At 38.1% G+C, this 26,187-nt stretch overlaps 2 protein-coding genes across 6 annotated transcripts in view; one reads left to right on the plus strand and one right to left on the minus strand.

Annotated features, from left to right (window-relative positions):
* LOC103152775 (solute carrier family 41 member 3) overlaps window positions 1-6,998 on the plus strand; it is a 32,133-nt gene extending 25,135 nt beyond the window's left edge. For all 5 annotated transcript variants that reach the window (XM_016661368.1, XM_007573380.2, XM_007573379.2 and 2 more), the window contains 2 exons: window positions 871-1,019; window positions 3,311-6,998. In XM_016661368.1, the coding sequence (XP_016516854.1) occupies window positions 871-1,019; window positions 3,311-3,484 (323 nt within the window). In that variant the 3' untranslated portion in view covers window positions 3,485-6,998. The remainder of the gene's footprint in view (window positions 1-870; window positions 1,020-3,310) is intronic.
* Window positions 6,999-7,346: 348 nt separating this feature from the next.
* The window catches only part of LOC103152776 (carbohydrate sulfotransferase 11-like), a 36,993-nt gene continuing 18,152 nt past the window's right edge, over window positions 7,347-26,187 (minus strand). The window contains exons 4-6 of the mRNA XM_007573381.2: window positions 14,357-14,433; window positions 13,326-13,493; window positions 7,347-12,562 (exon numbers count right to left, since the gene is read on the minus strand). Of these exons, the coding sequence (XP_007573443.1) occupies window positions 11,879-12,562; window positions 13,326-13,493; window positions 14,357-14,433 (929 nt within the window). The 3' untranslated portion in view covers window positions 7,347-11,878. The remainder of the gene's footprint in view (window positions 12,563-13,325; window positions 13,494-14,356; window positions 14,434-26,187) is intronic.

The following is a 26,187-nucleotide window of genomic DNA, read 5'->3' on the forward strand; positions in this document are numbered from 1 at the left end:
TGACACTGTGATTTCTGTTTTGGGGGGTTTTGAGCTATGGTCTTAAACTTTTGATCAGCTGAAAAAATCATGTTTGAGTGTAAATGCAGTTTTCAGAAAATTCCCTGCTCAAAAGTTCTTGTCTCTTGCACTGATTTTTTCCTTTAACATTGTGAAGCTCTACTTAGAACCTTCTTAAGATCCAATAGTGCAAAATGCTAATTCTTACAATTTTTTGACTGGTCTTAAGATTTTGATCAGGAGTGTATATATATGATTAACTGTGATTATGTAATTATTGAAATAATAAAAATGTATTTAGATAGCAATTAATACAGATAATACAGACTCAAAAAAATGCTATTTGTTGAAAACAAAATATATTCAGAGCGGTAATTAAGCCAAAGTTGTAAAAAAAAAATTAAATTAAAGATAAACATACCTTATCTTACCTTATCTTTAACATACGTGTAAATATGTTTTAGCCAAAAATCCTCAATAGGTATAGTTTTAGCTTCACCTGGTTCAAATTCACTGAAAAAAATGCAATGTTATTGCATTTTATACAATAAATAAAAAATAAAAAAAAACGAATTAAAGATGTTTGAGTAACTGAATTATTTTGCATCTATTTCTAATATTGTATAAAACGGTTTAAGTGGTTAATTTGTAGAATGTGCCATTTTTTTATCCATTAATTGTCAGAATAATCAATAGATTAATCGACTACTAAGTCGCTGGTTGTTACACGTCTGGATTTATCTCCTCAATGACAGAAACTGTCCGTGTTTTTCATCTTGAGCAGCAGACATGGGAACATCAGGAAGATCAGTGGAGACTCAGCAAGGTGAGCAGAGGGAATAACGCTCCGTCTTGTCTTTTGCGTTCCAGGAGTGAACTCTAAGTCGGCGCGTGTGCTGCTGCTGCTGGTCGTTCCCGGGCACCTGGTCTTCCTCTACGCCATCTCACTGCTGCAGGGAGACGAGGCTCCTGTCACCACAGCCTTCACCATCTGCTACCTGTGTGCGGCTCTGCTCCAGGTAAACTGACTCAGCTGCATGCAAACACTGGGCCTCATTTATCAAAATCTGGTATAGACGGACGGGGATGCAGCAACAATCGTATGACAAGGTGTATGTGTGAACAAAGTCAGTCCCGAAGGTGTCAAGAAACGGCAGAAAAGGCTCGTTATTTATATATTAATACATTACGAAGTGAACTTCAAAATCCCTTATGCATCCGATTTTACACACTACGCAAAAAAAAAAAAAAAATTTCCCATGAACCAGGTGAACCAAGAAGCAGTCATCTGAGGGTACGTCACATACTTTTCACAGGCCGATTAAAAATGGCTGCCACCACCTGTTACCCAACTGTGAGCTGACTGGTGCCCAGTGTTGGTGTTTGTTTGAGAAGTTTACTGCGTGTCAGCCACATTCTAAACCTGGAAAAGCCTCGGATAGTTTCCACACACACACGTATACATACAGTGAAATCAGTGACTGCTGGACAATTTTTAGTAATAAATCTCAGAAAACGGTGAATGATTTCTTTAACATTGCTGGGTGAAATGCTCATCTCCACTATCAGGGAACATAAGCTTTATTTTTCTGTAAAATATTTGTTGCTCTATATTTTCTCAGAAACTTTCTTTGGTTTTCCAACCATTTTTCTTTTCTAATTTTATTGCAAAATCCAACGACATTAATCATTTGAACTTCAGTAACTTGCAACACATTCAACATATTATCACAATACAGCCACAGATTCCTGTGCATTTTATTCAGCTTTATTACAGTAGACCAATACAACGCAGTGCATAACTGTAAAGTGGGAAAAATAACAAAAAGGTTTTAAAATGTTTTAGAGGGGGTGTGCTGTGGTGGTGCAGGGGTTAAGCACAACCCACATATGGAGGCCTTAGTCCTCAATGCAGCTGTCGCAAGTTCGATTCCTGCCCCGGCAACCCTTGCCGCATGTCTTCCCCTTGTCTTGTGAAATAAAAGCCACTAGAACCTAAACAACAGTTTTAGAGGTAAAACCTGAAGTAGGTGGAAATGAGTTATAAGTCCCTTAAAGTGCAGCATATTACTGTTAAAATCTTCAAGTGTGGATACAAGTATCCACACTTCAAGTGTGCCATAACATGTATATAGCATATACATGTTATGCCATATGTTTTTCATATTTTCTGTTGGCCACTTGATGACAGCCTTTACTCAAGATGGCCACCATTTTTAGCACACAGTGTTGCCCATTTTCATGACTTGAATGAACCTTTTATGTGTTTAACATTAGCTTCCACTTGTTTTCTTGTGTATTGGTTTAGCATTAGCAGAGCTAAATTTATTTTATCCGTTTAGCATTAACACAGCTAAGTGCAGTCATGCTAATGACCTCATTATTTGACTCAGCTGTGTTGAAGTAGAGTTGCCCAGCCCTGATCTAATCGGTGAATTTAGTACAAAATTAATTTTCCATGACATGGTGGCGTTCTTGAAAAGTGGTTGCTAACAGTTTTTCTTGTTTGTTTTTCAGAAAAGCTAGCCTCTGGGTACACCTGTGCCAAGTTATGTTCTTGTATCCACATGTTAAAGATCTTGCTGAAATAATTTAACATCTGCTTAACTATTAATAAAATCCTCTCCTCCTAAGGTTTGCCATATTGCCACTTTTAATACTGGCAAGATGTTATTGTTTTGGCTGTTCTATTGGGCACATTCAGACTCTCAGAGACAATAACGACTGTCAAAAAAAACAAAAAAAAAACAGTTTTGTTATTAAGTTGTGGAGGCCAAAACTTGTTGTTCCTCAGTGACTTTAATAAGCTCCTGATTTCTTTCACCAAAAAGTAGTATTCAGGTACTCAGGGCAGCTGAATACAAATTCATGACACCCTTTTCAAATATTGAGTTGTAAAAAAAAAAAAAAAAAATTGTTGAGCTTTGAAGTTGTAATGTGACAAATTGTGAAAAAATTCAAGAATACTTTTTCGAGACGTACATTTCCAGTTGGGTATCAAATGTTGTTGCTTGGTGTGGACCGATTGAAGTTTTCATAAAATCAGTATGGCTGCTGATATTAGCCATACTGATTTTTTTTTTATCTGAAAAGTGAGTAGATAATAATACAGTGACAAAGTTGGCTCTGTATTGGTGGATAAGATTGCTTTTTCATGTCAGTATTGGCCAATCGCCAAGCTCCCAAAATTAAGGCAATTTGGAACAATTTATCGAAGCACCCATACCTACTAACTTTAACTCTCACTTATTAAAACCCAAAACGCAGCCTGCTCCAAACACTGTCCTTTGTCGATTTTTTTTTTTTCCAGGTAGCCATTCTTCTTTACGTAGCCGATCTCATCGTCCGTCTGATGTGGAGACGAAGTCTGGACCCCGACAACTTCTCCATCCCGTACTTGACCGCTCTGGGGGACCTGCTGGGAACCGGCTTCCTGGCCCTCTGCTTCCGCTGCGTCTCAATGATTCACAGTTTGGGCCTGTGAAGTTTTTCCCACTAATCCCTGAACAAACACTGAGATAACACCTGTCTTTTTTTTCTTCTAAAGCAATTTTGAGAGTTTCTCCTGATCTTGATCACTGCGCCAGTTCAAACTGAAGCGCTACAAACCCAGGCCTTTATTTTCACTCTCTAGAGGAACACCAGTCGAGTCCCTGCGGTGAGCGGTTGGCCTCAGTTTGGAGTTGGGTTTACAGAAAAGACTTACAGCTGCCATCTTTAGGCGGGCGCTCTGTGCATGTATGCTGGAGGACATACAAGTTGCTACACAGAACAGTAATTGGATTGAATATGAGCGAATAGTTCAGTTTGCATTATGACTCATGTGTCCCGGTACGTTAGGTCAAGTAGACGGGGATGTTTCTGTATCTCCTTTACAAGCTCTGATCTCATTTAAAAAAAAATAAATTTAAGAGCTCTATCATGACAGAAATGTACAACAGAAGTTATATAAAATGTATATAAAAGGCCATTGAGGAAGAAATATGAAATAAACCATGGATCATGTCAGATTCGTTCTTTAGTTGAAGACATTGATCACTGTTCCTTTTAATCTTTGTCCCTATTTGCCATCATCTTCATCTGTGGCTCTATTGGCTCCAGGCTCTACTCATTTTTCTGTTGTCATCCTTCTATGCTATATTTCCCTCCATAGTAACAACTTGGTTGAAATAAAATTCTTCAGTTGGTCAGACTTTTACTTGACCACCGTGTTTAAAATCCACTAAGTCGCCGACTTCAGAGTTTGTGACGCACTAAATGTTGCTTTTAAATCAGAGCCAGTGGTAGTTGTGACATTTCTGCGGTCTGTTTGTGGCTCTTGGCAGCAGCTTTGTGCTTCTCATACTGCATATGTCTTTCTACAACCTTAACCCCGTAGTGCCAAGCTTGTTTGCACAGAATGTACGGAGCATTGTAAGGGTTAGCAACAGAAGTGAGTCAATGGCTCACATCGTTCAGTCAAGTAGAGATAAATTTGTCTCCTAGCAGCTAGTTACTAGTAGCCTCAACCGTCTGGAGTGACAGAGTAGTCCTCCAGACGCTCTCACACAGTTTCAGGTCAGAGGGTAAGCGACCCTCCATATCCTCTACAGGAGTAGTCAACCACTGCTGAATAATCTATACCACAGTGAGAAGGTAAAACTTTTCTATAGACACAAAGAAGGAAGACTGATACGCAAAAGCTGTTCTCAGAATGGAAGGGCCGAGCAAAACTCAACGGAAGGAAACTTCTTGACTCATAAATGTTAAAGGACACACTCTTGTTTGTCACACACACCCTCTCAGTCACATGAAATGAAAAGTTTATTGTCCTTAGAGAACAAACAGTACACTAAAAGTCAAATCAACCACTTTATTTTTATCTGATGAAAGCGGGGATTTCTTCGTTAAGTACAGCTTCTCTAGTTTCTGTTCTCTTTGGCAGATTTATTTTATTAACAAGTTCCAGTGAAACTTTGAGTGGGGAAAGATATTTGGCCTCACATGTTAGTGAACTTCCTCTGAAACCAGAAGCTGGAGCTTCTCTAAAAAAATCCATGTTTACTGTCAGCCAAAAGAAGCAGGCAGAGTTCACCACTCCTCTGAACGTCTCCTTGGTAGCACCAAAAAGTGAGAAAGAATCTGATTGGATATAAAATTACTAAACAAGACAATTCAAGCTTATTTTACTGTACTTCTCCAGAAACCCAGTTCAAATGAACTGGACTTTCTAAGCCAACCAGTTCAATTAAAGTGGACTAAACAGGACTGGTTTGAATTTGTCCTTAATCAGAAGGAAGTCATGTTTTTGTAGAGTTTCTCCTTGTTCCAAACAAACCATGCTTCTATTTCGAAAGGTTTACATTGAAGTCATAAACGGAAGGCTTGAGGATTCAGAACAGGGTATTAGAAATAATTTAGCCTTTTCCCATCAAAGTGTAGCTACCAACAGAGCTTTGCTAAGACAACAATGGCCTGGAACAGATTTCATTTCTTTTTATTCTCTCATTATTCTCTGTACTATGTAGAGCTAACCTTTTCCATTTCATTTAAAACACTGAGAAGGAGTTCACCTATTTCACCATCATTTGAATATTTGATTTTTTTTTTTTTTGCTGTGATTTAATTAACATAAAAACACTAAAATAAGATGTTTCCAGCTTTTGTTTGAGTGTTGACATGGAGAGTTAAAGAAGCCTTGTAGTTCTGATTAAAATCTCATATGTTTACATACACTCACTTTCAAAGATACTCAGAAAAAAAATCCAAGCCAGTTCTTACTTGACAGTGCTGTGAAAAAGTATTTAACCCTTCACAGGTTTCTGATTCAGATGCTCCTCCACCACGGCTGAATTAGATGAACCTAAACTGGAACTAGGGCTGAGTAACAAATTAATTTTAGCGGTTAATCAAATTTATTTGATTAAATTTGATTTAATTGTAGAAAAATCTGGATTTTTTTTTAGACATGTACTCCTTGGGTTTCCGTAGTTCAGAGTCATGTGAGCTTCTGATTATTTGGAACTTGAATTCAGGTCAACTTACAGAACAGATGACTAACGCCAGTTTTCACAAATGTTTGTCATTTGTAATTTATTCTTGAGAAAAGAAGATGGGGAAAAAACTACCAATTAAAATCAGAAATGTGGTATGCTTTTTCAGGTATGTTTGATACATGAAAAGTAAAAAACATTTTTCTATGTTTGATATGGCTCTGATTTTGAAAGTACAGTTCAAGATTAAAAATGGCTTATCTAGGCTAAATAAGCAAGAAATATGTTGTATATTTTTAGAAAACTTGTTTCATGAGGCATTAAAAACTGCAGAAATTTGACATCACACACCTTCCATATGTGTGGAGCATGTTGCAATTGCAAAACTGTTTGTTTTTTTTTGACAAAATTTTGCTCACATTTGTAATGGAAACACAGCTACTGATAATCTGCAGCAGTACTATGTGTGTGTGTGTGTGTGTGTGTGCGTGTGTGTGTGCGTGTGTTTCACCTAACCTCTTGTTCTGTGAGAATAAGAGTGGGGTCTTAGTTTCACTTTTATTCTGTGATAAATAGATCACTGCTATGTTGTGTTGTACCAGCATAAACATGTCTATAAACAGGGCTGGATGATTCAAACCTGAAGTTTATAATAGAATACCACCAAACAGTCATACAGACGAACTGTAGAATTCTGGATTGTTCTGTTAGTCATTGAATCAGATGAGTTTTCACAAAGTTTTTTTTTTGTTCCTCAAAAATGCTTGTGTTCTGAACTTTTACCAGGATTATATGTGATATAAAGAAGTAGTCCATACATTTTTTTTACATTTTTACATGTGGTTTATCATCCAGCTCTGACTTAGAGAATAGAGTGTGATTGTGTGATATTGAACTTGTTATATAAGTAGTGATGCACCAGTCAGTCACAGCCAGTGATTGAAATTTGCCATTTTTCCCTAATTGTCTCTGGTCAGTAGTTTATGTAGTGCAAACTAGAAAAAAATGAATCAAAATGTAAACAAACCCCCCCAAAAAATCAAAGCTCAATTCCTTTCATTTTCTGTTGGATTCAAAGCTACTGGCTGTAATAAATATGTGTTTGACACATTTACCCATTCATTAAAAAAAAACAAACAAAAAAAACAAAAACAAAAAAAAAACGTTTTATATGCTATATGCTAAAGTGGTTACAAAGAAAACAGGACGTGACCCAGACCAGGAGCTGAAAACCAGTACAGGCCAGTGAAAGCCTGACTGGTGCATCTCCACTCATCTGTAGCATCAAGCTGCCTTGAAATCAAAATGAATGTCGACTGTATTGTTACTTAAATCTAATTTTGTTAAGTGTTTGGAATGTTGCAACAGTTTTTGCTTTCTGTAGGCAAAACTTTGTACTGAATTTAAATGTTGACACTGCCATATTATTATGAGAAGGCATTCACCTCAGCTTCCAGTGCTGTCTCATGTCTTACATGTAAATGGTTTTATTTTAATAAAAAACGGCCGTCTTTAAGGTGTGCTACTTTGCCACCATCACCTGTATAAGCTTATGAGGGTAGTGAAAGCCAGAACTGTAGAAAATTGTTTAATTTAATAAAGCATATCTGGTGGTGAGTGTTAAGTTTGGTTTTGAAAGTCTTTTTTTATTATTTTGGCCTGATCAAACTGGTTAATCCACAATAGTTTAAACTTTTTTTTAAACGTCAAAGTTTTGTGATCACAAGTCAGGAAAACATCAGACCTGAAATTCAAATATCAAACAAATAATGTCATATTACGCTATGCAGACGCTCTATCTGCACCAATGAAAGTTTGCATGCCGCTTCTTTGATGTGACTCCAACAGAAGTGTAGGCCAACCTATTTTCTAAATAATTCATTTTATAACCTCTTTACCTCTGAGGAACTTTAGGACTGAACTTCCACAACAGTTAATCTGAAGCATTAAAATGAAACCGGTTCTTTAATGTTTTCTGTAAAAAGCAAATACGTAAGTTGGCTCAATACACTATGAAATATGTAGGTCATTAAGAAGCTTTTTCTTCAGAACCTTCATTTCTGCTGGCCAGTCAGTTTGTCAGCATGTAACACCTCCCAGCCCAACAGGGGAGACTGAAGTCTTGTTCAGTCACTGGGAGACAGGAAGACATGTTCCTTTTATAAAAGAAAAAGCTGGAATCCTCAGCAATAAGATGATTCTGCTGGCAACAAATTTGTGACAAATTAGAAAGAAAATCACCAACGCAGACTTGTCAGCTCTCTCAGTTTTCAGTCGTCTTTAGGACAGAAGAGGATGGAACTAATAGCAGGTGTTCTTGCTGTAAACTTTAGGTATCGTCAGCGTTGCCGCTGTGAAACTGAATTACGATCACTACAAAATGATAGGAACATTAAATATTAAAAAATGAAACCCTGAGAGGTGCATTCCAAAGAAGCATAGACCACAGATAAAACTTTTAAATATTTACTTAAACTGGATGATTTACTCCTTTGCAGGTTCAAAATCAATTACAGTTAAAGTTAGCATAAAATATCCACCGTGAACAGATCATTTCAACCATATTCAGATGCTTGATCCTCTCCCTCCACAAAGTCCCGGTAACAGTAAAATGACTAGCAGGGGATTTTTCTGGGCCAAATATCTGTTTTGTTGTTGTTTTTTTTTTTAACCAAGTTAAATGCGATGGAAACTAACCTGAAGGTGACAAATGTGAAAAATCGTGTTAAAAGCATCTTTTCTTGTTAAAATGTGTTATCCTCCTGGAGTTCAGTTCATTATTTTCACTCAGTTGCATTAACTGAGAACCACCATGAACTGAAACGGTTCAGGAGGGAAACCCGGACATTCTTCTCTCCACTTACTCCCTCCGAGGAATCCCTCAGTTTCCAAGTTAAAACACACACACACACATGCACAGTTCCTCTAACACATTCAGGTCTGCCTCCTCCAAGTTGTGTAACTTTCAGACTTTTCAAGTCTTATGATAACCAAACCTCACAATGTACATCACAGAACATTTTAATAGAATATAAAAACAACACAAACACACCAGAAGACATTTAAACACCCGGCTGAGTCTGTTTGAATCTGAGTGAGACATTTTATTTGCCGAGTTTAACTGAAATACTGTCAGTATGTCATGGTTGACATTATGGGATGTCGGCTGTGTGTTGATTGGACCGTTGCCATGCTACAGTCACTGACATTTTTTTAATACAAATGATTGCAATTTGGTAGTTTATGGAGAGCTGTTTCATTCAAAATTAAATAAATAAATACTGTTATTAAATCATTAATAAATATTCCATTAGCTAAATATCATCATTAATTTTTTTAATAGGTAGCTTATTTTATTATTATGTGTGTATTTATTTCAAGATATATGAATTTTGGGTTTTACTTATTTATCATAGCGGGTTTTTTGTGATGGTTTTATTTTATAAAGCTACTTAATGTATTTCCTGGACTTTTATTTCAGGCTCTTTTTATCAATTGCTCGTATTTTCAAATTAGGAGGTGAAGTTTTCTCTGTTCACAGTGACTTCACATAAAGTATCACAGAATAAAACACAATTATGAAATAAATAAAACTGCGATTGACAAAAAAGCTCCCGATTAAAAATATGTATTCTTTAAAAAAATTGATTGTGTTTTTGCTCCATGAGGACATTTATTTCTTTGATGGAATACTTATTAATTGTTCATTAATTGTTTAATTTTGAATGAAACAACTCCTCATATTACAGAGGAAATTTACTTTTATTTTGTCTAATTTAAGACCCGACAACAAAAACACTGACATTTATAAACTTAATTATTTGCTGTTTGTTTTAATATCAATGTGGGGCAATAATGAGAACAGACACTGTCGACTGACTTTCACAAACAAGATGGAGGCTTTCTATTTATAATTTGTCAAAATTATCAGGCAAAGTAAAATCTTCTTACAATTAAAAATGTTGGCAGCAACAGCAATTATTTGTCTTTATATAACCAGGCTGTTTGATTTTTTTCACCTCTATCCTATGAATTTTACTCAAAAGCAAACCTGCTGCATTGAAATTGGCTGTTAATGACACCAATGCATAATTGTGAGTTTGTGCAATTTTTTTTTTTTTTTTTTAAAAATGGTCAAAAACATTGGGTTTAAGTGATGCTAACTCCCACCTGCAGGTTGCAGTATTTCTTACTTCTACAACACTGCTCAGCCTTACTGAAGTCAGATGGTGATCGATGTGGCGAGTAACAAAAAATAAGCTAATTATGCAAAGAACAAAACTGTGTTTTTTTTTTTTTCTTCTATAGTTACATTTTGGAAGGAATCTGCAAATATTTCTTAAGTACAGCTACAAAATCAGTGAGTGATTGCAAACCCCCAAAAATGGCAAAATCCTGGAGGAACTGTCTACAGAAAGTTAACAGCAGTTTTAAGGGGCGTTGCATCAAGATGGTTCTCTGTCAGGAACTGGTTCTAAAAGCAGCAATAGAACAACAATGATAGCAACGCTGATCTTTCACTTCCTTTCAACATCTATCTGTTGCTGTAATAGAACAGAAAAACTGAAATGTTTTAACATTTTTAACTTCCTGCACTTGTGGACAGACAGAGCATCATCCTGCACACTGGACCTTTCAGTTCTTTAATTGTTTCCCAAAACAAATCATACAAAAATAACACTTTTCTTAAAGTTAAAGTTGAGGTTCAGCAGCTGAAGTAAGAAAGAACAAAAATATCCAGATTCTTTGGGCCTACACTACCCACAATGCAACTCAATGACAGATGACTGTACTTGTTAAACACTTGGACTCTTTTCTTTTTTAATGTGCAGTAAAATCCAATCTACAGATCCAGAAAAAGCCACAAATGTGTCAAAGTTTCCTCTTTTGGGTGCAGAAGACAGTAAAGCCCATTAAGAAGCTGTTTTCCTATAGTAAGCTCCAAATTATTCCTCCAGAAATTCCAAGGCGTTTTTGCTGAAACAAGTGAAACAAGGCGCTGCAGTGCAGAGAGCTGTAGGTGGATTTAACCCTTCGTCTGCCAATGCTGTCTCTAACAAGGGCGGCTCTGACCGGGGGAGCGCTGGGCCGGACCCCGCCATGACCACAGCTATGCGCTTGTTTGTTCAGCCCCAGAGTCCCGGAGCTAAATACGGGCAGGGAAAGATGCTGAGAAGAGAATTTCACTGAACTGAAGAAGACTACCAGATACCCAAAACATTTTCTTAATCTGAACTCTAACACTTGGTAAAAAAAACAAAACAAAACCCTCTTGTCATTTCATTTAAATTATTTTCACACCTCGCTTCATACGACAATAAATACTCTGCGCTGACATACGTACATAAATTAAGGCTTTCCATAACAGCTCGGAAACAATCCGAGGAAAACTTCACAGTCAGCACAATCGCCAGCAAAAGAGGAGAACCGGCTCCTCTGGAAAACACTGGCTTTCATTTATGGCTCATTGATTCTCCTAAAAGAGGAAAGCTACAAGAGGATTATCACTGTAGTGGGCACAGCAGGAACGCTGGTGAGGCGCTTTTCACCGGCTCAATGACAACTGGAGTAATAGCAAACGGTCACAAAAAAATAACAACCTCTTTGTAAGAGTTCGTGATTCACCTACATCAGTCTGGAAACTGTCTGTCTGAGAGATTGGAGTTTGTTTCCCCCAACAGATAGGAATCTACGGAGCCCCTAAGGGGACACTGAAGAAAAATAAAAACACAAACTTTCTCATATGCACCAGATAGTATCTTGTGCACATGAGAATGTTTCTTTATTTCTTCCATGTCCCTTTAGGGGCTCTGTAGGAATCAGTCATTTCAACAGAAACCGAAACGTGCAAACTAATCATCGCTCTAAAGTGTGGATGGAACGTGGGATCCTCTCGTCTCTGTTAGTCATCGAGTCCTCAGATACTCCGGTGTGGTGTAGTTAAAGAGTAAGAAGTCCATGCGGTAGAGATTGAACAGTTTCTTCTGATAATAGGGGCTGATGTGCTTAAAGAACCGTGCTGCCATGTTGCCGTCAGTCCTGGTGCTCTTGCTAGACGTTGGGAACTGAACTTTACCCTCCACCCCTGCTAGCCTTAGCACGGCCTGAGCGTCAGGTTCCAGAGTTTCATACTTCCCCACCACGTCGTAGTGGATCAGACAGGGGTGGCAGAGGGAGTGCACCCGCTCCCAGTGCTCGTTGAAAGGCTCCTCTCGCTGTGTCCGGGGGTCCACCAGATACTGGATGAACTCTCGGAAGGAGACGTCGTTTCCTTTCTCCAGGGCTTCCGGTTGAGGGTTGGCCCGGTGCCGGCGGATGATCTTGGTTCCGTAGCGCTTGTGGAAGGCGGTGTTGTAACTACGTGTGAACTTGTTGCGGTAGGCTGAAACGAGGCGCTCGAAGGGTTCCCGCACAAAAATGAACTTGAGGTAGCTGCGGAGGCGCTGGTTTATCTCCGTCACGGAGAATTCAGAGAGCGTGCGGAGGTTACCTGCCACATGGGCCTCGTTAGCAGGGATGGCGAGAGGGTCGGAGTAACGGCCATTACTGGAGAGGACCATCAGCACACGCTTCCAGTTGGTGCAGGCTACCTGGAGGTCATACAACAGAGACAAAGAGCAGTGAGATGCAATCAACCCTCTTTAGTTAGGCTGTTTTAAAGTTCTAGAGACTTCTAAGGGAGCATTCACACCAGCCCTGTTCAGTCCACTTTATCAAACTCTAGTTTGTTTGTCTAGAAACTTCAGTTTGTTTGGGGAGGAGTGAATGTGCGATCGAACTCTGATGCGGAACAAAACAGCAAACTCTGTTCTGTCTAAAAACCTAGTTCTGGGTTCGGCTAAAGTGAACTCTGATGCAGTTCAAATGCATATCAGCAGCAAGTGAACCGGAGACCACTCCAAAAGCAGGAAGCGGACTCTATTACAGGGCATTCTGGGTAAACACAACCGCAACAAATGCGATGTAGTTTATCAAATAAAATCTCCAATGAGATACAGAAGTTTAAAGTTTTGAAGAGACTATTGGGGTGTGAAAATATTTGGGTGTTGCTTGGTTTCACTCATCCTTACTTTCTCTTCAAGTTGAAGACTCACTGTGCTTCTTCCACTCAGTATTCAATTAAATTTTTAAAAACTGTTCCATTCAGCATCTAATGAACAGAAACTGAAGATAAAGGAAGTTACTGTTGTGCTAATAACTACAGTTTAAGAAGAACATAATTCTTGTTATTATTTCTTATGAATTATGACAGCAAAAGAAAAAAGAAGTAGAAAGCAATTCAAGCGTTTTTGGTCCTTGATTATCAACTCTCTCCAACCCCACAAACGTGGGATTTATGCTACAGAAACCAACCTTGGGTACGTAGCAGTAAATAAGGCCGTGTTTGTCGTCCACAATGAGGTGTTTGAGATCCTCTGGCGAAAGCACCCGGCGCTTCTTCGTGTGGCTCAGACATGCCTGGTCCAACACCTTCCTGTGGCCTTGGAGGGACTTCTGAGCTGCTGACAGCTTCAGCTGCTTCTGATGAAGATGAAGCAGGTCGAGTGAGAGGAGGATCAAAAACAGCCTTGTAAACAAAAACAATGGGACGAACAGTATCCATCAAGGCCTGGTTGTTTAACACTTCACTGATAGAAATAGATTTTTTTCTGTCGTTATCATTTTCATTAGTGAAAGACAGAACTGCATATTCCTGTTACTAATCAAATTTTTGACTTAATTTTTGACTTGCGCTGACTTAATTTTTCTCCAATATGCTTGCTATTTCTTTTCTTCTATATGTAGATTTTGGAGGAGGTTTCATGAGGAAAAACTATAGCAAAATTATTTGCAAATATATCTAAAATATCTCTGACTTTAATTGCAAAAAAATGCTAAAAACAATAAGGTTTAGAAGCAGCAGCAGTTCCAGCTGGAATTTCAGCCACAAAATACTTATTTATTTTTTGTCTTGTCTTGACATTTTAGGAGAACCATATGGAAGACCTGGTTGGCTGCATGTGCTAGGGGCTTTTTGCTCTATATAAAGGATGTATAATTGTTAAAACATTAATACATTGCGAAAGTATGTGTGAGAATCACACACTTTCTGTTATAAATATCACTTAGCAGTTTGCTTTGTCATTACACAGCTTTTGTAATGACAATAAAGACTATTATTATTTTTTTTTTTTTTACAGAGTTGTAATGCATGCTGTACACATTAGCTATGCAACTTGCTCCTGGTTGGTCGTTTTAAGTAATATTAAATAAGTCAATTTCAAGATTTGTCCAAAACTGAGGCAACTTTTTGACTATGTCAACACTTTTGACATAGTCCTTTAATTGTTTTGTGGTTGCTGCATTTATGATAAATTCAGAGAAAGGTGTATATTTGTTGTCACCTGGTCTCCTTTGTAAAGGGTCTGTAAAGGACTTCTTCTACTTTTCCCAGGTCTGCTGCCAGTCTTCAAAGCCCGTTCTATAGAACAACAAGAAAGTGATTCATGAACAACTTATATAAGGAAAGCTTTTGAATAAAATATTTAGAAAATATCTGTTCTAATGAATCTATCAGCATGATTTTAACACCCCAGTCATTTTTCTTGAAAATTTTTAAGAGTGGTTTATTGACAGAGTAACGAGTAAAACGAAAAAAGTACCCTAAGAGCTTGTGAAAAATACTAAATCATTTTACACTGCGTCATATTTTTCCAGTTCATTCCAAGCCAACTTTCCACCACTCTACTGCTCTGATTTATTCACAGGGGAAATCCTCCCTACTTCCTTTAAACAATCCATAGGAACAGATTGTTCCCAACAAACTTTGCCTTTTAAAAAACAGCGCTCTGACTTCTTCTGTCTAACAGTCACTTGCCCAACCTTTTTACCCAACAATAGATGAGACTTTTGTTTACAGAGCTGCTCTTACAGCTACTGCAGAAAACAGGAAGTTCTGAAAAGTAAAGGGCAAGAACAGAGAACATTTCAATTCATGTCAAACAAAAACTCAATTTTGAACTTAATATTTTGAATTTTGGTCAGACGCTGTCTTTTTTAATATATCACATGTAGAAGACATTAGTAAGCCTGAACACTTTTTTTTTTTTTTTTTGCACAACCTAGTTCAGGATTAAGATTATTTATTGAGGTTATATTCTAAATTTCCTGCTTTCTGCCAATTGCACACCTCTATGAGTTACACCTGGACAACTACACAGGTATCAAATCACTTCTAATAGTATCCTTAGAATGAGAGGTATTTGTATCAACCAATATTTTTAGTATACAGCACCTACACCACTGATGTCTAAAGTGGGTCCTGGAGGGCCGGCATCCTGCATGCTTTAGTTCTCTCCCTGGTTTAACACACCTGGATCAAATGATGGCTCGTTAGAAGGCCTAAGAAGAACATTGACCTGCTGAGAAGGTTGTTGCGACCAAAAGGGAGAGAACTAGAACATGCAGGATGCTGGCCCTCCAGGACCCACTGTGGGCACCACTGGCCTACACTGTACTGGCAACCAAAGAGGAATGATGCTAATTAGCTACACCAGTCCATTAGGGGTTAATCACGCACAGATTTCTAGAGGCATTGGAGTTTATCTGTGCAAAGATGTCACTGTAGTAGGGCTGGGTGATAAAATAATAATAATATATACTGCAATAGACAGATATTGATATTGTTATCAAAAGAAAATATGTCTGAGAGAATTTTGATCAATTCATTGAACTCCGCTCCAGAATCACATGGCATTCTGGGGGATGCATGGCACTCATGTGAGGTTACCATGTGAGGTTAACTTTTCATGAGGTTAGCTGGTCAACCTCTCACCGCCTAGCTGAGAAAGGTTTCTGACATTACCTAACTCTTTGGCTACTTAGTAAAAACCTGCTGTGTAATATGAGCAGGTACAGTTTAATTTTGCCTCCAACAGACTCAGGTGTACTTCACTTCTCAGAAATACCGCAAATACTCCAAGACGGACTCAGTGTGGTCGTCTGCCGGACACGTGCAGACATTTTAACGACCGCAGACGCATACTTAGTGATGTACTAAAATAAATGACTTGTGATCTTTTACCAATTACAAAAGTAAAATCCTAGAACCACTAAAGCCTCACGCCACTCCATTTTTATTTACATTTTGTGAAGGAGGAGGTTGCGCTCTGTGTCGTTTCCATTGGTTCGGTGGTTCTTGGTGGAGCACCACCACAGTTTTCAAAGAGTTTAGATCATTTGACACAATGCAGTGTGAAAGTCAGTCACACCAGCTGAAAATGTAACAAATGTTGCAGTTTTGGTCCAATCAAACCGAGTCCAATATACTAAAAGGTGTGAAAACAGCATTAAAGATCAAAATGCACTTCTAGTAAGAAAAGAGATTTGTTACAATGCTAATGATATCGAACAAAAACACATGAGGAAAAGGCAAAGAGAGGTAGTGGGTGAGGGTAACTTCAGGGCACAGCAGCGTGAAGGGAACTATTTTTTTATGATGAAAACTCCACATATTCATGCTGAAACAATATAAGCAATAAAAACGCTGTGTATATTACACAAGTATAAAATCCAGCTGGGGCTCACATGCTGTGCTCCCTGCTGACTTTACTGCATTCTAAAGGCATGCTCGTTTCACTGCTGTCAGAAGCCACACTTGTATTAGGTTATCATTTTAAACTGGAATTCCTGTGATAATAGAAGCCCGTACTGCAGTATATGATTTGCAGCTTAAACTCAAGATGTAAATCATGATTGCTTCCCTTAAGTTAGAGGAAGAAAAAATCCAAACAAGCGGAAGAACAGCGCTAACGGTGACGCAGCAAAATGTGCAGCAGGTCTACTGTAGAGCGCTCTGCTTCTGCACTCTGATCGAGATCAAAATCCTCAATTTCCTTAACAGCAGTGTTTAACATACCTTCACAAAACACAAATAGACAGTCATCACGCTGCTGCCAAACTATTCTGAGCTTTAGAAGTTTTTAATGGAAGCTTTTGAATGTTTGGAAACAATATTTTGTACACATCTTTATTCTTGCAGACATTCATGTTTCACAGTTGCTTTATCAGACGGACAGATCCAGGTTACACACACAACCAATCAGGCATCAAATAATCCTCGGACAAACTCAGGACCCTTCTTCAGGACGCCAGAAAGTAGGTCAGAGGCTCTGCTTGCATAAATACCTAAATACATGATCACAGAATATGAACTGAGACTGTTAATTATTTGAGATGCATTGTCATTTATTTATTTTAATTTCAACTTTTTAAAATAAAAGGCAGACTGCATTCTCAAAAGCTCAACTAATAGTTGAACTAGCATACTTGAACAAAAGGAGTTGAAAAGGAGGTTCATGGATGCATCAGTCATACTGGGCAAGCATCATATCCCCAACTCCAACGTCTCTCTCCCTCTCTCTGCCAGACAGATTTACAGAGGAAGATACTTGGATGATATAGGTCAGTGGTTCCCAAACTTTTTCTTCTGCGCCCCCCCTATGGATTACAAATGGCTGTCTGGTTGATATGACGCGTGTGACTTTTTTGGGGGCAAAATGAATGTACGTAGCTGAAAATAGACACCAACATCGGTAGCCTACAAGGTACTTGTTAAGCTTAAGGTTCTGTATTGATATTAGCTAGTCATCTTTTAGCTAACATTACCTGCATCCAACAGCGAGGACTGAGGCAAACGTAGAGGACTATGGCAAATGATATAAGTTTTATGTGTGTGGGGTCGGTTGGACCCCATTTCTACATACAAGGGTTAAATTAAAGGAATTGAATGAAACCAAAATATTGAGTAAAATCTACTGAAAACTACTGACATGAGTGGACGCAAGGAAGATTGCTGAAAGAAACCCCAGAATGGACAGAGCATTAGATATTAATCAGGTACCACTGAATGATACCTCCATATTAAGACTTTGCATAAGAGCTCAAACCTTTGAGTAAAGTTTTAAAAATGTAAAGCAATGAGTGGAATCTCTTGGGTTTGCCATTGGGTTAAAAATGTATATAATCACTTATTTTGATCAATATTGACTTGTACAAAGTTCCTGAACTGTTTTTTTTTTCTAACATCACCAGCAATTTATTTACTCAAAAGTACAAATGAAATAAATAAAATCAGCAATTTAGTGCTCTTCAAAAATAAAATAAAAAACAATAAAATACTAAGCTGCAAACTAACAAATAAAACAAGAACTACTAACGGTCAAAACAATGAATATGGGAAAATTATTTCAACTGAACAGAAAGAAACAAAGCTAAATACATTTCATATTTTCCTGTCAGTTCTTGTATTAGCTGCTCACAGACCACTAAGTTCAAACCTCAGGTGATCGAATAGATTAGCCGTGTCACAATGTGTTTCTGATCTGCTGCTTCTCCTCTCTTCTTTCTGCCATTTTGCGCTGACTTTTCAGAACAAAACAACATGAAGGATGTGGGTTTCATCATTAGAATGAGGTGGAAGAGCTCATCAGTGGTCAAAATAAGAGCATACTTGTTAAGCAGAATATGCCAAAGTAAACAACTTTTGTTTTATGACAAAACTTTACTTTTGTGATCTCTTAAAGATCACAAAAGTGATCTTTAAGATTTATTATGTAATAAATCTTAATTGCCCAGGGCTATAAATCAATACTTAACATATTTTATGAACAGTGATGAAGTAAAGGACAGTAAGGCTTTACATTAGACATTGTGGAGGTGAAAATGAACAAAACAATAAATACATTCCAGCTTAAAACATCAGAAAATCCTTATTTAATATGAACGAATCACAAGGCTGCACAGTACAGAGGCCCAAAAGGGTCAGAATTAAATAACTACATCATTACATTGTTAAGTAAATGTACCATGAAACATTTAACAGAAATTTAATTACTGACTAATTAATCATTCTAATGATTTAAAGCTGTAGTATGTCAATTTTTTTACACTGTGTTATGAAAGTATAATATGAGGCAGATAATCTGTGGAAAGAAAGAAAACAAATCAAGCTCCTCTGCCTTCTCCCACTGCTAACTACAACCAACCAATCAGAGCCAGGAGGCGAGCCATAGTGATGTCAATCATGTCTGTGTGCCACTGCCCACAGTCTCCTGCTTCTTCCTGTCAGCAGAGTCTGTCATGAATGGCTAGTTACAATGATGAACATGTAACAATGACTTGTTTCTCTGCCATTTGCACATTTAGTAACACATTCATGAGTGTGATTGACAGCACTAAGACCCTCCTTCAGGCTCTAATTATTTTTTGCCAGGAGCAGTGCATTTCTTCAAATGGCTGTGGAGGAGCTCGATCTGTTAGCAGATTATCTGTCCCTTAACATACTGTCATGACATGGTGACAGTTTTAGCAAATATGTAAAAACCATATTTTTTTATGAAAGTTACATATTGCAGCTTTAATGGCATGAATGGTCTTAAATAAATTATATAAACATCTGAATAAACATTTAGTGACTTCTTTGTACATTCAATTAATGATTTAATGATGTTGTTAGCTATTAGGAATGCAAAATATATACGGTAACGGTAGAAGCAATATAAATTTGACCTACGGTAAAAATCTCTACTGACTAAACGCAGTAATGCTTGTTGTTCCGACATCAAAACAGAGCAAGCAGGAAGCAACTTAGCTGAGAACGCAAGGGAAGAGGTCATTAAAAGACAGGTGCAAAAACTTAAATTATCTGGACCTGGTTTGGATTTAACGTCCCATGGTCTTAGCGCAATGCTCAGGAAGAGTGCGACGATGTCACGGTCAGACAGGGGGGAAGTGGGGGTAAAAGCGCATGCAAGATAGGTGCGACCCCAACCAGGACGCATTCGGGGTAAAGTTCTCTGGATTCAATGGACCTTGTTTCTTAACCCTTCTGCCGTCTTAGCGTGATGCTCAGGAGAAGCATGGCAAATGTCACAGTTGGACAGGGAGGAAGCACCATTTGGCAAGATAAGAGTGTGACGGTCTTTCCGAAATCACACACACACGCACGCACGCACGCACGCACGCACACACACACAAAAATTTGTAAAAGTGCACATTGTCACTCTGCTGGACTGAGCACAGAGTAAAAAACTTGTGGGGTTTAAACAACTCTGGATGTGGGTTTAGGACTGTGGGAGGGTTAAACACTCAGACCAGGAGCAGAAAAACGTAATCTGCAAAGTGTGTGGCAGAGAGGAAATACAACAAGCTATTTGTTTTACCATCTTAAAACGAAGCATGTAGTTAGCTGAGTACCAGAAATGCAGCTGACTACAAATTTCAGTCACAACACAGAATCTGACTCAAACATTCATTACAATAAAGTTGTTGCGTATGTATACAGACAGATTTTTTTATTTATTTACTTAACTTTGATTTAACCAGGAAGTCATCACTGAAATGATGCTGCTGCCTATTATTGCCAGGTCTCCCTTAAAATTAGACTTTAAGGGAGACCTGGTAATGACAGACAGCAACATAAAACAAAAGTTACAAACAAATCCACAAAAACAAGAGTTAATCAAGTTTTTACTCATACAAATGTATACATTCCACTCAATTAGTATGTATTTTTCTGCATTTTGAGTGTGTCAATGTAAAAAGCAGACAGAGTACTACATAGTGATTATCACAGACCGCATCTCTTTCGGTCTGATGTGTTTTGTCACATGCACCAGAAAACCACCACTTCCTTTCACAGCAAGGAAGTAACAAAATACTGCCTGCAGATGAGCCCTCAATCCTATTAACCGCTTGCCCCAACACTCTGCTTTTAAGGGGTACATGTGGAAACTGGATGCCTGGTTCAACAGTCTGACTATCATATGATGTCACGCTGCTTCATTCAGAGACAAGAAGGGCTCCATTAAGCCTTGTACATATCAGGATAAACATACAGCACTTAACTAATCTAAACTAACTTCCCCTTTCTTCAAATAAAATGAAAATAAAGCATTTCCTCTTTAACAGAGATACAGATCGCAAACAAATGAGTCATCAGTAGAGTAAATATGGACATTTTTACTTAGCTGCACTGGAAAGGATGTCCATATAATGACAGCTTCAACAAGCTAATTTCAGCGTGAAAAAACACTGGAAGTGTCTGAAGGAGAAAATGGGGCACCAATAACTATCCCAGCAGGGAGACAGGACAGCAGCAGCCGTTTACAGTTTGGATTATTGTTTGTTAGACCTGGTCTTGAAGTTTAAAAAACTCACAACCTCCAGATGTTCCAGACCTCATGGTGGCAGCAAAATGGAGTAGCTCTGATACGTCTGTATCTAGTAAGCATCTTTCTGGAGGTAGCGTCTACCATGGACAATGGCTTCTCCAATTTCCATTCAGACGTTCCATTTGATAGTCTTTCTAGTTATTTAGGGAATAATTGTATTAAAAAAAAGTAAAAAATTTCTATCCTGAATGGCTCCATCTTCATTTTGCTAACCTTCCTACCAGTTCCTAAAAACACACCCACAAAAAATTGTAAACGTGTAAGCGTGACACACCGCACCGAACCACGCAGAGGGTAAAAAACTTGCAGATGGACTCTCTTGCGACTTATGAGGGTTAAAACTGACAGCAACACCATCGGCAATGATTCGTTGAAGAGAGTTGGATATTAGTTACATTTAACTTCACTTTAGGAAAAATAAAGTATTTTCAAATTGAACAAAATTCGGTCTCATGTCGCCAATTAGAACAACACAAGCAAACACTGTTTTTTTCCCCTCCTATTTGATCAAATGAACACTTCTTATAGATGAGCAACTCTGCTCCTGAGTCATAACATAAACCAGTTCATTTGTCGTTTGAAAGAGCCCCATCTTAAGGGAAATAAAGTCAGTTTACACTGATGTGAAAGACATCAGCAGCTTCAAATCTAATTTCCCTGGAACGTTCAAAGACTTCACTTTGATGGATTATGGCTTCACTGAGGAAAGACAGCCTGCCAGTGGTTTGTGGGGCCCTAGCCTGTTAGCAGCAGCATTATATACAGCTGTATAAACACAACTTAATAAGAAGCAGTCAGGGTGGTAAAATTTGGAAGTCATTCACTGTTTTCAATGGAGATTTTCTGTAAAGTATGTCTGACTTTTACATATTAAGTTAAATTAAATTTGACAGATGTTTGAGTGCACAGTGCATTTGCTATAGGCTAAATGCTCCCAAGCTTAGCATCATTTAACCATACGGAGCCCTACTGATCAGTTTATGCGGCATAATTGATACTATAAGCCTTTCTTACGGTGGAAGCCGTACTTTCTGCTTTAATACAAGCTTATGTAAGGTTTTTCCATGGAGTTACTATCGTGGGGTAATAAGTCATCTGATTGCTTCTCCATTGTGTTCGTGTCTGAATGGTTTAAAGGGCAGCTTTCAATGCCGATCCATCTTAGCCTTAACAGACATAAACATGCAGTAAATAAATCGATTTTCAATCAGTTTTTTGCACCAAAGTGTTAATAATAATAAACATGTTTTATTATTATAAAACACAGCAAACTAATGGTGGTAGAGTGCCGCACTGGGTTAACTGGGTTAATCTCATCTGTCCGTGTATCAATCAACACCAAACCTCTTCTTTGTTCTGTCACAATTATCGATTTATTTAATTTTTATTTTGCTCCAAACTTTGCGAGGACTGACCACCCAGCTCACCCGCTGCCTCACACACACAGAGCCAGCAGCGTCACCTTCCCATTCATACTTCATGACAGTCACGCCCACATCGACACGCCCACCACCAGGTGTCAAAGCCGCTGCTCCTGTCATATCAATAATTACTTATTTCATTCATATTGCTCTTATAGAGCCTCAGTGAAAACGTGTTTATTATTATTAACGCTTTGGTGCAAAAAACTGATTGAAAATCGATTTATTTACTGCATGTTTATGTCTGTTAAAGCTAAGATGGAACGGCACAGAAAGCAGCCCTTTAAACAATTCAGACACGAACACAATAGAGACACAATCAGATGACTTATTACCCCGCGATAATAACTCAATAGTCCATGGAAAAACCTTAGAAGCTTGTATTAAAGCAGAAAGTACAGCGGCCACCGTAAGAAAGGCTTACAGTATTCAATTATGCCACATAAACTAATCAGTAGATTATTGCGAGGGAACGCAAAAGTTTTGCGAGGGAACGCAAAAGAAAAAAAATTCCCCATGTCCCCTGGAGGGCTACGTATAACCATCCTGCTCTACAACCACACTTCCTGTTTTTCTTTCACAATGCAAAAGGCAGAGACAGATACTGCATCTTCCCTTCAAGGTTTTGTTTTTTTTTTATTTAATGATTGCACAACAAAGTAAGCAGACCAATATGAATACATGTTGCAAGTCAGGTTTTAAATGCAGGACAGAAATTTGCTTGTTTGCTTCCACAAAAAATAGCTTATAAAGAAATTAAAGCTTTTACTATGGTAAAAGTTTTAAGAAAAAAAAATAAGAAAGCCTCGGAACCACATTTTCTGTGAGTCCCCATTTAAATAAAAGAAGTACCCATGAGTCGTAGGCCTCTTTTTGAGAAATCAGCTATAAAATGACAAAAATGTGTTATATTTCAGGAACTACACAGTGCATTTGAATTGTTCTGGTATCAAAATAAAGATAAAACACTCCAGAGGTCTAAAAATCAACACTCAGTCGCAGTAGATGAAGATAGTGAACAGTGAAAAATGGTTTAAAAAAAAAAATCAACCATTCCCACCTAAAAAAAATGCACTTTGTGATGTGAATATCGAAAGATATCAGCAGCTTAACAACTTGGAAACCACACAACAATATCTGACCACCTGTACCAAGATTCATGGAAAAACAGAGAGGCATTGACGTCTTAGTGGGGTGATAATTGGTAAGTTATCAAATCAAATTAGGCATTCAAATTTCATTTTTTTATCCACTTATATCTCCTCATAAATAATGATTCTATCTATCGCTGTTGCAATGAAATAAGAGTCACAGTGAAAACTATCCTTCCCCATGCAATCTGGGCTATCAGAGCTCAGTACTTCAGTCAAACATTGGCAGTTTCTCAGGAGCAGATTGGAAAATTTGGATGATGGGCATGTCCATCGAGTCATCGTAGCCAACAGAGTGTGTGGGTGTTTACTATAATCACCTAGTCAGCTTCATTCACCAATCACACAGCGAGAAATACATTTACCGTAAACCGAGGGAGTGCAGCGATGTAGTCTCCTATAAGGTATTCAGGAGACCCCCAAAAAAGCATGAAACAGTCAGGAATCACATTTGAGCGAAAAGTATGACCATCAAATAGCAAAGATAAGACGTTCAGTCAATTTTACACAGAGAGGTGATGCTTAAGCTATGTTCACACTGCAGCCTGAACTGACCCAAATCAGATATTTTTGCCATAATGTGACCTGTATCTGATCTTTTCATGACAGTCTGAACAACACAGATCTGATTTTTTTTTTTTTTTTTTTTTAATGCGACCTAGGTCACTTGCAAATGGGGTTCTAAATCCAGTACGTGTCAAATCTTTTCAAATGTGACCTGAGTCTGAATGGCCAGGTCACATTCTGGAACAATTTAAATGAACCTTGTAGTTCAAACCAACCTGAACTTCACTGATACTCGACAAACGTCAGTATTCTGTCCCCTGATATGCACAAGCGGAAAGGAAAACAACAGACATGGCTGACAATGAGGATTAAGTTGATAATGTGCTGGCTCTGGTCAGACAACAACTTCAACATCGTAAGATATGCTCCACCATTAGCATCCATGTTTACTTCTGCAAACAATGAGCACTTCTTTTTTTTATGGTGGTTGGAAAAATACTGAGAACGTTCTATGTGTGACGTTACTGCACCCTCTACTGCGCATGTGGAACACTTTCAGGTCGTTTGCAGTTCACACGGGAGATCACATACAAGTTGCATTTGGAAGTGTGAACTTTTCCCTACCGGAGCTGCTGCCTGGTGGCTGGTTCAGAACGAACGAATATCCGATACTAATACTGCTGTTATGTTAGACTTACCAATGTTTTATTTTACTGGTATCTTTTTTTTATCCGATTACTCGATTAATCGTAAGAATAATCGATAGATTACTCGATTACTAAAATAGTCGTTTACAACAGCCCTAATTGACATAATAGTAAATTTAGCATAATGGCAATTAGTGTGGTAGCACAAAACTTCTCATTTCACATAAGTCATGATTACAAATTTTTCTTGATTTACAAATTACAGCAACTTAATGGCTTAAACCTCCAGTTTAATGACATCTTCTAATCCACCATGATCCTCATTTTGTGGTTTCAAGTCTAGGAGATCACAACGTTCAGCATAAGGGGGGACAATGGTTATGCTATGACTAAGACGCCACAACCTTATGAGTTTGAGAACACACACTCAGAAATACAGTCATAGCCGGACCCGACCAAACTGTTTAGATTCAAGTTTACAATACGAGGATAGCTTGACGCTTCTGTTTTTGATGTTATTTATACTGCACAAAAAAATTGTTTTCATAGTTATTCATTTAAAATGGGGCAAGCTGCAGCAGGCTAAATGGTATCGGGTTTGTTTTCCCCCATATGCTTGAATAGATCGTAAAATAATAGCCAGAAGGAATAACATGTCTTCAGAAGTAGAGAACCTTGTTTTGATATCATACTGGCAAGAAAAATCAAAGCCCAGAACAGGAAGAGCAGCTGGGAAAAACAACCATTACAAGTCATCCAGCTCTGGCAGTTACCTTGTTCTTTAAAATGAGGTTCAGATTTGGTGGATCCAGTGGATATGGATGTGCCAGCAGTTAGGAAATAACCACAACAGATCCAACCACTGTGGAACTGACAAGCACCTAGAAACGTGTCTGGATGCCACTCGTCTTTTATGGTCAGATGTCTTGGACTCGTCTTTTATGGTTTTCCAAAGTCGATAGAGGAACAGAAGTAAGTTTTCCTCCACATATTCCTCCACATATAAATGTAAAAAAGTGGTACCAATGAAGAACAGGTTGAATGAAAGTTAATAACGCTGCATTTTTATATTGTTTAACACATTTATGTGTAGAAATGTAGCATTTGTTTTCCCCGTGCAGCCTCTGATGTTTCCATTTTTTAGAACTTCCTACACTTTACCCAACTATTCTTTAATGAGCTCAGATCCTGTCGACAGCGACTCATTCATACACTGAAAGGATGCTGTGCTGCAGCACTGCTGAGTCAGGGAAACCACATAAAAGAGAACCTCTGAG

This window comes from Poecilia formosa, unplaced genomic scaffold, assembly GCF_000485575.1.
Source record: "Poecilia formosa unplaced genomic scaffold, Poecilia_formosa-5.1.2 Scaffold327, whole genome shotgun sequence".
Taxonomy (NCBI): Eukaryota; Metazoa; Chordata; class Actinopteri; order Cyprinodontiformes; family Poeciliidae; genus Poecilia; species Poecilia formosa.